This window comes from Colossoma macropomum, unplaced genomic scaffold (genome assembly GCF_904425465.1).
Source record: "Colossoma macropomum unplaced genomic scaffold, Colossoma_macropomum, whole genome shotgun sequence".
Classification (NCBI taxonomy): domain Eukaryota; kingdom Metazoa; phylum Chordata; class Actinopteri; order Characiformes; family Serrasalmidae; genus Colossoma; species Colossoma macropomum.
In genome coordinates this window covers 20855404-20867762 of record NW_023494799.1, presented here as the reverse complement: position 1 = coordinate 20867762, position 12359 = coordinate 20855404, and the positions used below count along the sequence as shown (strand labels likewise).

Sequence of the window (12359 nt, the reverse complement as noted above, 5' to 3'; positions counted from 1 at the left end):
ACATGGAAACTCATGAGATATAAAAAAGGAGACAAGTTCAGAAAACAGTCTCCTCTGGTGCATCATTCATAGAATCATTCATAAAATTTTTAGTGATTTTACCATGACAATTCTGGTGCACTTAAACACAGGACTAATTACTGTGGAATTAACTGAGTTCTACAACTACACAAATATAGGTTATGTCTATATTGTACAGTAGAGGTCTGTACTCCTGCAGGACCCGCCACAATATCTTGCAGCGTGGGTCTAATTTTCAGTATTGGTAGCGGGCAGGAAACCAGCCTGCTGCAGGCGGGAGCAGGACAGCCTAAATAAAGCAGAGTAATCACTAAATTGTATATATAAACAATATAAAATTATAATAGTATAACGGTTAAAATGAATAAAGTCTCTCTAAAGAGCTGCGAAGTAGCCAATCACATGCACAACACGCAGATTCCTACAGAGCTTAGAGAAAGCAGAGCCTTTGGTCCAACAGCCACAGTTGCCCAGCAAAACACCAAAAATAACTGCTCTGTGGTTTAGTTCCTGTTTTGTGTTTACTGGGAATAAACGCTGTTTGGTGTTACTCACAGTGAGCCTGATGACCATGACTGCCGTGTTATTTCAGCAGAGAATAATGTGTTTGTGAACAGACTGTGTCAGATATTGAATCAGTTCACCTTGACAGAACTGTGCAGGCGGGAGCAGGACAAATGATTACGATTTTCTGCAGGAGCGGGACTGAAAAAACAGTCCAGTGCAGACCTCTATTGTATGTATAGCATTGTGTATACAAATCAAGTATTTTGCAGTATCTGTAAAAAATTGTTGCTTATAATATCAGGGTAAAAAAATACAATTTCCACCAAATCTCCCTTTGAGACCCCTTATCTATTCTATAAGAGGCCATAACCATCATGTGTTCTAAGGGCTCCATAAGGTACATAGTGCTTGGACCCTGATGAGTGCCACTTGCGATTCTGAGGCCTCTTTTCCACTTCAGGGCCAAGTGGTTCTGAGCACGGAGGGGAACCATTCCAGTCACATTTCAACATGGACATAGTTTGACATGGAACACTTAAAACCTGGGCTCTGCGCAGTTTTATCGACACGGTTAGCTCCACAGTGGTCAGGGCCACAGAACCATTGATGGGAAGATGTAATGATGCATATATTCGCTGACTGGTTCTGCATTTATGTCGGTGCTGCTGCAAATTTATTTATATAGTGCTTTTTACAACAGGCATTGTCACAAAGCAGCTTTACAGAAAATCTGGTCTGAGCCCCCAAGGTTTTCAAACCCAAAAGCAAACAAATAAGTTTGGTTCAGTCACATGGACAGCAAAAACATGACAGCAGTGCACGCTTTTAAATCCACGATTCAATAAATGTCAAATCTCTTAAATCTAACACTGGTTTCCAAATGTTACAGCACTGCTAACAAGAAGAGAGTAGCTAGTTAGTATAACCTTAGCTAACATGTTGCCAGCCCTGCTCACCACAGAACAGGTTCAATTCTGACTCACAAAAGCTTTGCTGACAAATTTAGATGATAATGACTCAAATCTGAGAAAGCGAAGTCGAGTGGCTGGTGCTGGAGGCACAGAAAGCTGAAATGAAACCTGTTCTGTGGTGTTTGGAACTGTAGCCTCCTAGCTAAGCTAAAGCTAGCTGGCTCCTCTCTCTTTCGGCTAGCTTTGCTAATGAGATGCAAAGAGCCCAGTACAGTTTTGATTCAACTAACCATTGCTCTGCTATCACAAGTATAGATGATAAAAACTTATAACAGTAAGAGCAAAAATGACTGATCGGCGTTGAAGTGACAAAGCCAAAATCAAACCTGTAGTGTTTTAAGCAGTAATACTCTGCTTAAGCACCACCCAGAAAACACTGAATGCCAGTGGACCACCAGCTTTGCCATCAGCGGGCCAAAGGTGGCCCACTATCCTTTCACTATCAGGGTGATTCTTATATAAAAATAGAATTGTCCTGTGGTGCTTTGAGCTGTACCCTGCTGGGTGACGCTAATGCTAGTGTAGTTAGCCAGCTACAGGTGCCGCTCACTGCAGTACAGGCTCAGTTTCAGTATTGGATGTTTAAATATCACCCGTTTAGAGCATAAAAACCTGAGATCACACCAAAAGACTGCTGTTGGAGTGACAGATGGAATCAAACGTTTTGTATTGTGTGTGTATATGTGTGTGTGTGTATTAGGCTATTAGCGGTTAGCTACTCTTTTGTAGCTTGTAGCTTTCTTCTGTATTTCCTGGTTCTGACTTAGCAGCTCAGCAAAAAATGAAACCATAAATCAATCTCACAAGTCCACGACAGCACCGAACAACACAGTACAGCCCTGAGAACCACTCAGCTCTATAGTGGAAAAGAGGCCAGACTGTCGTTTAGCTCTCACACACACTCAGAGAAAAAAAAAGGTACTAAACCGTTACTCTCCAGGACCAGGGTTGGTGAACACTGCCTTAGACTTACTACAAGGTGAAAGTATGACTACGGTCACATAACAGTAAAGTCAAGGCACAGCTACAGTGGCCAAGAACAAACTGCAAATAAAAAACGAGCCGCAAACGCAGAAAACACTTTAATCAAAATGACAACATTGGCGCTGAATTTTACAAATGACTGCAAATACAGAAAACACATACAACTTCAGAAACACTGATAAGTCAGTCACAACACAACGGAGATGCTTCAGAAGGACACTCAGAGAGGGTGGAGACTTAAATTCTATGCAGCACAAGTATTCACTGGTAAAAGTAAGTCACCTTTGATTTGAGCAGATTACTGCTATCACTGTATTGTAATGGGAATTAGCTGTAGAGTGTAACCAGATTAAGGCCCACAGCACAGTTCAGTAATAACCAGTTCAAGTGATATTTGGGGGAAATATCAACAAATTAGCTGATCAGTTGCTTGATCAAGTTGGTCATGCTGGCAGACCATGTAAACCTCCAAATTCAAATGAAAACATACCACATGCTGGTCAAGTAGTTAAGCTGGTTGACCAGCATAGGGCATGTTTTCTTTTAGTTCAGCTGGATGTCCAGCTTGTCAGCCACCTAATGTACTCTTCCAAAATTGACAACACCTCCACAGAGGTCCATTTAGACGGCAGAGTATCTGCAGCGCTCACGGTAAACGTCATTCCACTGTATTTTACACTGATTCGTGTAGTATCTGATTTGCAGGCTGGGGAAATGAACTGATTAAGGGAACGGACTCAGTGTGGCTAAATAGAAAACATCAACAAGCAGCACCAAGTTCAGATGTATATTTCAGAAGATGAACACATTTTCAAACTGCACAACAGCCTCATTTGAATTCCAGAACAGACCTGCGTGGCTTTAGCCGCTCGTGGTGATAATTATGCTTCCGTACCGCAAACGAGTGAATTCCCATTAAAAGTCCATCACGTAAATGCAGGGCAGGGGCGAGCCACTGATAGGAGAAAAATATAGGTTTGTAATTGACATAAAATTGAATTTCACTTACTGCGATTGAGGTTGGGACACTGCATGATGTAACCATTCGGAGCGAAAACAAATTTGACATCTTGCATGGTGCCCTGCAGAGAGAGAGAGAGAAAGAAAGATAGAGAGAGAGAGAGAGAGAGAGAGAGAGAGAGAGAGACTTAAATAAGTCTCTTTTTTTTTTCAGCTTTTGTAGCTCACTGTGATGACATTTCAAATTGACGGCTCTGCTGGTCTTTTCTTTCACTCAGTGAGAAGACGGTCCCTGTTAGATAAATCAGCTTCTTTCACTCAAGACAACCTTCAGCTTTGCTTTCAGGTCATTAGATACTGTTTGGTGGTTTTGTCAAATTAATCTATAACCAGGGGTTCAATATTGCCAGAATGATCTAGAGTAAAATTCTGCTGTCCTCTACGTACAGACACTCTGAAAAAGGGTTAAGCAGTAGTCGTGTTTCAGAGAAAAAAAAAAAGAAGAACCAATCATGTTTCACCAGAAAAAAATATTTCATGTTTTGTAGGAAAATTTAATGCCGAATCATACCTCAGATGAAAAATGAAGGGCCAGTCAGGATTCACAGAAAAAATAAGGACCATTTGTTTCGCACAACAAATTATGGGTCAGTTATGTTTCAAAGGAAGAATTATGGGTCAATCATGTTTCACAGGTAAAATTAAGAGTCAATCATGTTTCACAGCAAAAATTACGTGTCAATCATGTTTCACAGGAAAAATTATGGGTTAATCATGTTTCTCAGGAAAAAGAATGTTTCAGAGCAAAAATTAAGGGCTAATCATGTTTCAGATCAAAAATTAAGGGTCAATCCTGTTTTACTGAAAAATTAATGGCCAGTCATTTTTTACAGGAAAAATTATGTTTCAGGGAAAAATGAAGGGTCAATCATGTTTCAGAGGAAAAATTAAGGGTCAATCATGTTTCAGAGAAAAAATTAAGGGTCAAATATGTTTCAGAGAAAAAATTAGGGCCATTCACGTTTCACAGAAAAAAATATGTTTCAGAGGAAAAATATGGGTCAATTATGTTTCAGAGAAAAAATTAAGAGCCATTCATGTTTCACAAGAAAAATTATTTTTCAGAGGAAAAATTCTGTGTCAATTATGTTTCACAAGAAAAATTAAGGGCCAATCAAGTTTCACAGGAAAAGTTATGTTTCAGAGAACAAATTACGGGTCAATCATATTTCACAGGAAAAAAATAATGGTCAATCATCTGTCAGAGGAAAAATCAAGGACCAGAAATGCTTGAGCTTTGAGATTGCTTTACATTTGGTGGGGTTTAAACCTCCATTACTAAAGAAGCAAACTTTGGACACAAACACACTGGCTGATCGAATATATTCGGGGTAACAGAAGGGGGGGCTATGTAAGGAACACAGGGTTTTGTATAGAAGGTGAAATATCAGCACTGTCATGTTTCAGGCTGCATGGCACTCATGGGTTTGCCTTTTTTCTTCTGTTTAGGAGAGCCATCGCTGTGCTGACCATTCACAGGCTACACTCTCCTGCATAGTCCGGCTCGATTATAGCCCAGAAGGGAGCATATTAGCTGCTTCTTCACATTGATTATAACCCTGTAGAGTGCAATGTGCGCTTCATAAAAGATGAGTGATGGGCGATGATGCGCTGGCCACGGCCAGACACCCTTTAAATTTCTCAAAGGATGAGGGTGGACGCTATAAAAGGTTAATGAAGTGAGTGCAGGGATCTCTGCATGTGTGAAGCCTGTAATAGCACTACTGCATCTGCTGCCTTTCAGCGTGAGACCATTTGATCACAGTGATTTTACTGGTTTTTAAGCCCAATTAAACGTACATTGGATATAAAATGCAGTAATCAGTAATCTGACTTGGAGATTGCAGGTGTGGTTCAGGACACAATATGATACACTCTGAGCTACAAACATGAACAAAACTTCACCCTGTAGCTGAAAGTTGCGGTCATCCACTTTGGACAGGTGTCATGTTGTCATATTCTTTTGATAAATACCTTTTACAAACCAAACATACATGTTTTGAACATAAGCAGCATCCATATGTTTGCGTGACTTGCATGCACATTAAGTGTAACCAATCAGCAGTATCCAGACGCGTGCGGATTAACTGAGTAAAAAAGGTTTTATTATTGCTAAGCAGGCTCGTTGTCAATACACAGGCAGGGATCAAAACCAAAAAGCGGAGTATGATCACAATGGTGATCATACACAACAGGCGAACAAAACCCAAGGGACAAGGCAAAAGACGTGGTCGAAAAACAGGCAGGCATGTTCAAAAAACACAGATCAAAAAGACAGGGCAACGGTACAAAAGGGGCAGGCAAGAGGCAAATCAAAGAACGAAGCAAAGGTTGGATACTCAGAAATATACAGATAGAAAGAAACGCTCAGTAATTTCGCTGGGAAACAATACTTCGCACTGACTCTACCTACAGCCCGTGCTTAAATACTAAGCTAAACAGATCACATGATAAAAGGACAGGTGAAACAGGTTAATACTCAGGAGACTTTGATCGTTGACAGGTGCGTGAAACATTGTCTGAAGTCACGTGATCCTTGAGTGACTTGTGGGTATTGGAGTCTATCTCTGACTCCGACTCGGCATGAAGTCTCTCTGTCACATGATCTCCCAGAGTATTCTGGGAAATGGAGTCCGACTCTCCCTGAGAGGTCGTTACATGCGTGACATTAACAGGAGTTGAGTTTTGGCACAACACCTGTTGTCTAAAGAGATGGACATTGTGCCATTCACCTAAACAGGGAAGATTTTTTCATTTTTATAGCCATTTTATGTCATATTGTGTCCTATACCACACTCACAACTCTGTACCACCTTAATGAAGAGCTGGATGTGCTTAGAGCAAGTATAGTTTTTTAGATGTATTTATAGAAACAATTTGGGTGACTATTGACTTCTACTGTAAGCAATATTAGTCTCACAGCTTTAGCTGAAAAAAACTAAACAAGCAAAATTTGGACACCAAACATGCCTAAATCTGAGATAAGTTGTGAGGAAAATTGTGTACATTGGATTGTTCACTGAACTAATTCTGTGACGTCATGGAAATGAACAAATATGCAGATATCCGTATATATATAAGTAGTGTTTCAGCCTGAACTGCTTGTTGAATGTGGCACAGCCAAACAGAACAGACCTCATTCACATATATGTATTTCAGTTTTTCATCCACATATAATATTTGTGTGCTTTTATGCACCAAAAAGGCCATAATTCATTTTTATCTGATCTCTCTTTATCCCTTAGAATTAAACAGGCTGCATCTTTAAGACTGATATATGTGAATGAGGCACAGCCAATCAAAACAGAGCTCAAGACACAGTCTGATTAATTCTAAGGGATAAACAGAGATCAGGTAAAAATGAATTATGGCTGCTTTCTGGTGCATAATAGCACACAAACATTATATGTGGACAAAAAAAAACAAAATACAAGAAAAATGTAGTCCCATTACGAAGACTGAAACTGGCCATTAACAGCAGATTTTATTTAATTTACACCACTAGTGTTCAATCTGATCCAAAAGTGCTGGAGTGGCTACAGGTTTTCACTCCAAACAACCACAAGTCTAATTTCACTGATTAAATCAGTATATTTTTGATCAGGTGAGCTCCTGCTTGCTTGGAATAAAAACATGCATTCACACTGGGACAACGGGGTGGCCTAATTAGCCCCACTTAGGACCAGATTAATTAAGTAAATTCTTTTTTGTTTGGTGAAATATCGCAATATTAATCACAAAAACATAAAACAGTGTGCATTTTTTCCTAATAAGTGCTCAGCCCGAACAGACGGCCTTGTTTCCAGACACCAGGTACACCAGGTGACTTCTGATTTATAATCTGGGAGCCTTATGCTTCTGATTTGTGCCGTAATCACCAGTTTTTATGATTTCCATCATAAACTCCCACCACCCGCTGAGCCATTTTATTACCGCACATCTCCACATTATGAAAGGCATTATGTATTTCAGCTTAAGAGCCACGTTCACAGCGGCCATTCTTCAAGGTACTGATGTAATGATAAGGCTGAAAGAGCCTTTCTGTAAATGTGATGAGAAAAGAATACAAGAAAAGAGGAAAGGAGAGCACATACTTCCATTACAGAAAAAGACACAAAATGCAGTACACAAACACAAACAGTCTGTCTTATATTCCTTATTTTGAGATGGTTGTGCTCTTAATACAAGATTATCCAGCTTATTTCTAGACAACATTTACTTGTTTTAGGTATTTTTATCAAATAAAATTATCTCACTATACTGGCAGGTAATTTTGCAGGTTTCGAGCACATTTCTTAAAAGAAGCTAAATGATCCTCCAGTACAGTGAGATAATTTTACTCGATAATGTTTGTTAATGGAAATAAATTAAATAATCTTAAATTAAGCTCACAACAATCTCAACAGGAGAAATATTAGATTCATGGAATAGATTTAAGACTTAAACTTGACAAGATACCATTTTTTGCAGTGTAAATTCGTTTGATCTTTTTCAACATGCTTAGCTCAGCAAATAAACAGAAACTGTGCACTAAAATTTTCAGAAAATGCCACATTTAAGTGTGTTCTCAGTGGAGGATGTGTTAACTTATTTTCACTTAGAACATAGTGGTGACCAAGCAAGAGGGTGTTTAAACTTTTGCAAATGACGGTATTTTTGTCCATGTTTTGTCTACCATGCTAACTGGTAGGGTATAAATGTCCAACACCTGTTACCTACATTAGCCTCATAGCTCCAGTGTTTAAACTAACGAAGCAAAACTTCAGAAACCAAACATGTCCCAGCTGATCAACTACAGTCAATGTAATGGGGGGTTATTGGGGGCACACAACTGGGTAAATTTGATTTTCTGCTTAAGTTCCTACGTAACCACTGCTTACTTTTCGTCTCACTAGAGCAAAAAAAAGTGGGCTTTATTATTAAACACTCAGGCATAACCCTTTGCTCTGCTGGACGGAGTTACACTATAGTTGACTAATTAGTGTAGCGTTAGCATCGGCTCCTGAGACAGGAGCACAGCCTCGCTCGCGAAGAGCTTTACTGAACACAGAGCAGCAAAGCAGAGTAAAGACGGAGAAGAAACTATCACAGTAATAAAGAACAGAGAGGGAAACGGCTCATTCACACACTTCCATAGCAACGGAGTTCACTCACAGAACAGCATCACAAGGCCGTTTCTCAGGAAAACTAAGATGACATGAGAAAACATTAGAGGGAGAAACAGATGATTCTACTGAACTGGTTTAAAGTCAGAGCTTAAACTCATTTGGGACTTTTAACTGATCTTGGACTAAAATCATTTTGCTGAGTGACCCTATGTCTTAATTATGTTTATTTTATTAAAACTAATGATTGAACGTTACATTTTGTCTCTACCAAAACAATCATAGCACTACCCAAACTTTAGCAAATGTTTTAGCAGTGACTGTTTCGGTGACAATTTCAGCTCATTTTGAGCACAAAAATGCAGCCAGTACATGACGAGCAAACACAGCTTTGAACAGCTGTTCACACAAAATTATCACATTTTTCATTAAAACACTAAAAAGTACTTAAGTGCAGAAAATATGACAATTCTTAATGTTCCACACTGATTTTCAGACTTTGGGACACATTTACTTTACAACATTGGGATCTAACTGCAGGGGTGCAGGGATGCAGCCTCACTTCCTGCTCCAAACTGCAGAGAGTGCGGCTAAAACAAGGCTCCGGCCACTGACTACTGAGTTTCAGTATTGACAAAAAAGTAGGACAGCATTTTTAAGTTTTTTTTTTTTCTTTTATTTAAAAATTAAACCCTTGATCAACCTGAATAGTTCAACTTCACTTTTAAGAAAATCAAAAAGGTCTTTAAAATATATATATATATATATATATATATACAAAAATATTTTCACAAGTGTAAATTTAGGGGTTGCGTTTTCGGTACCCTATAAAAAGATAATTTTGTATATATTTAGTTTATTGCTATCTCTATTAATGCCCTGGGTTTAAATAGATCAGAAGATAATTCTTGTAAATATCTAAGATCTCAATACTTAATAGTTTTTAAATGTTTTTTTAAATTTTAAATGTTTTTTCTACTGTGGGAGCACTAATTGAAACTGAACTTTGGAGGTGTGTCTGCAGATTTCCTTAAGAAACAAAGTCTCATGACTCATGAGAAAAAAAAAGTCTCATGAAAAGAATGGAAGCTGTAAAAGGTAAAGGTAAAGAGTGACACACTGAACACTTAGATTCAGATGTAAAGGCTTCTGTGAGATTTTCTTCCTTTTATTTCTGTTCCTCACAAAAAAATGAATAATTTATTCTTTACCTTTTTTTTTAGATTGCTGTACCAGTACACTTCGGCTAAAACGTTCACTTCTTTTTAATATATCGTTTTTATGCATCAAATTGTCCAGCAATGCAGTGATGCAACAAACCACTAGAGAGCTTGAAATCTCAGGATTTGATTACACAAACCATTTTATGATCTGTTATTCACAGCAGTTACGATTGTCTCATTTGCAGCATTAGCACTGAATGAGCAAATGCCAGCAAATCTGTGTGTCCTCACCTTCAAAGCCTCGCCGCTCTCCACAGAGACACCATAATCCAAAACATGGTCTGATAACACTGATAACAAGAGTCAGAGATCAGTCTAGAGATTTATAAGTCAGGAGGAAATTCTAGACTCCTTCTAGACTCTGTTACTCTGCCTCAGTCATTCATAAAGTTATTATTAATCTTGAGAGTGTTTCCTTTCAAATGAGACCGAGATCATGACTGCAGCCCAAAGTATGTGGGAACAGTGCCCCCTTTACTTTGGGTATGATGTTTCAGACAGAAATGGGGCCACAGTTCACAGGTTAACAGCCATTTTGACTTACTGAATTAATAAATGAGGGGTTGCACAAAAAGATTCTTCAAGGTTTCTTTAGCAAATAACTTTTAAGACTCAAAGAACCCTTTGCAAGACAACTCTGAGAACTTTCAATAAGACATTAACAAGCTGACAATCTGACAAGGATAAAGAAAGAGCAAAAACCTCTGGCTTCAGGTGCAACCTCCTGCATCTTGAAGCACAATTAGGCAGAGATACATGGATGTAGTTACGAGCCCCACTCCAGCATTTCAATTTGAAAAACTAACAAACAACAAAACTTCTGTTTCATTATGATCACAGTGGAGCCTCCCGGACTGAACGGTGAAAAGTGAGATAAAAGCCTCTCTTTCCTCTGGAGGAGACATAAAGGGCTAGAACTGAGCTGAAGGACTCAAAGATGATCGTTTGTTCAAAATAGCCCGAATGTAAATGACCCTAAATGCTGAAAGTGTCGAGCAATCCATATTTCTGAATGAAGCAGCTCTGTTCCTTCCATCATCTTTTCAGAAGTGAGGAGTGAAGTGTGCAATTGCCCTTTTACTATCTGAATAGGATTAATACAGATTCTGCACAGTCAATAACCTTCTCATTCTAGCTTTATGAATATAACCCTCAGCAACACAAAGAGCTTTCCTTTCTCAAACAGCATTAGCCATGCTATTATAGAACTGAAGATACAATCATTTAGTCATTACACTTTTACTTTTTCTGGGTGCATTTGATCTTGAATACTGCAAAAATATTAATAATCAATCTAATAATTAATATTCAACCTATTTCTATACAATTTCACTTGGTTAGAGTATTTTATTTGGTGAAATTCAGATTCTAGCAGCAGAAAGAGTTACTACAAGTTAAGACCTTTTTTTTTCCATTAATAGCTGAAATGCACTGCTCTGTAACCATAAAATATACCAGCCTTGCTTGAAATGTGAACATGTCTTTCCAAGCTGTAAAAATACCACTTTTATTGGGGTCAGTTCCGCCTCTGCAGCGCCCCCTCTGGTTCAACTCTGCAAAAGTACGATGACACGTCACAGCATGCAAATCAGTCAACCAACGTTACACCCTACTCGTGCCCAGAGCCGTGTAGAGAGATGGTTCTGCTCGTGCTGCGCTCATAAATATGAAACCACATGAGCCTAAAGTGAGGGAGAACATCAGCACCGTTTTGATGTTTTTCCTTACATATCGTTTCATCGCAATTAGCGCATTATTTAGTGTTCTAGTTATTATTGGTAATTCTTAGTTATTATATTTGTAGATATTGTAGTTTTTAGCCTTTTAGACTTAACTGGCCTTATACTGATAACGTTCAGCATGAGTAGGTAACCTGACAGACCGATTAAGTGGGATTCTTGCAAGTCTCCATGTAGCGGCTGATAAGTGCCATGAACAGCTTGCAGAATGTAAAGATTTAGGGCCACTGCAGCAAACACTAGATGACTGCTGAGGCAGTGTACGACCCCAACCTGTCACATCTGTGAACAACCTGTTTGGTATGATACAGTCTCCCTGTTAAACGTCTGTGCTTGGAATCAAACAGGCAGCATGCTAAAAGCTAGGTTGTGATGCTGCTAATGCTAGAGAACAGCTAGCATAAGTTAACGAGCTTAGGCTACAAAGGTTGGGTTAGCTTTTTTTCTGCATTAACTTTTAACATACTGCAGCCACCATCCTACTGCAAATGTTCTCAACACCCTCAGAAAGCACCCTCACACGTCTAAGATTTCTCATAATGAGATTGGTGTAAGAATTTTATATATGTTTATTTAAGACTCTTTCTGGCCATTTTGCTCGTTTTAGGTCATTTTGACTAATGAAACACTCTTATTTCATTGGCAGACAGGGCCGGGTATCTTAAAGAGTAACTACACTCCACTATTTTCAGCTAACTCCACCCCTGGCTCAACTTTGAAAAATGCTTAAAAACGGGAGGGGCACACTGGGAGGGGCCCTGTAGCGATGTTCAGCTTTGGAGGTGAGGC

At 39.0% G+C, this 12359-nt stretch overlaps 1 protein-coding gene across 1 annotated transcript in view; it reads right to left on the bottom strand.

Annotated features, from left to right (window-relative positions):
• The window catches only part of LOC118819330 (protein kinase C-binding protein NELL1-like), a 377055-nt gene that overhangs the window by 217547 nt on the left and 147149 nt on the right, over positions 1 to 12359 (bottom strand). Inside the window, exon 6 of the mRNA XM_036587069.1 lies at positions 3493 to 3565. Coding sequence (XP_036442962.1) covers positions 3493 to 3565 — 73 coding nt within the window. The remainder of the gene's footprint in view (positions 1 to 3492; positions 3566 to 12359) is intronic.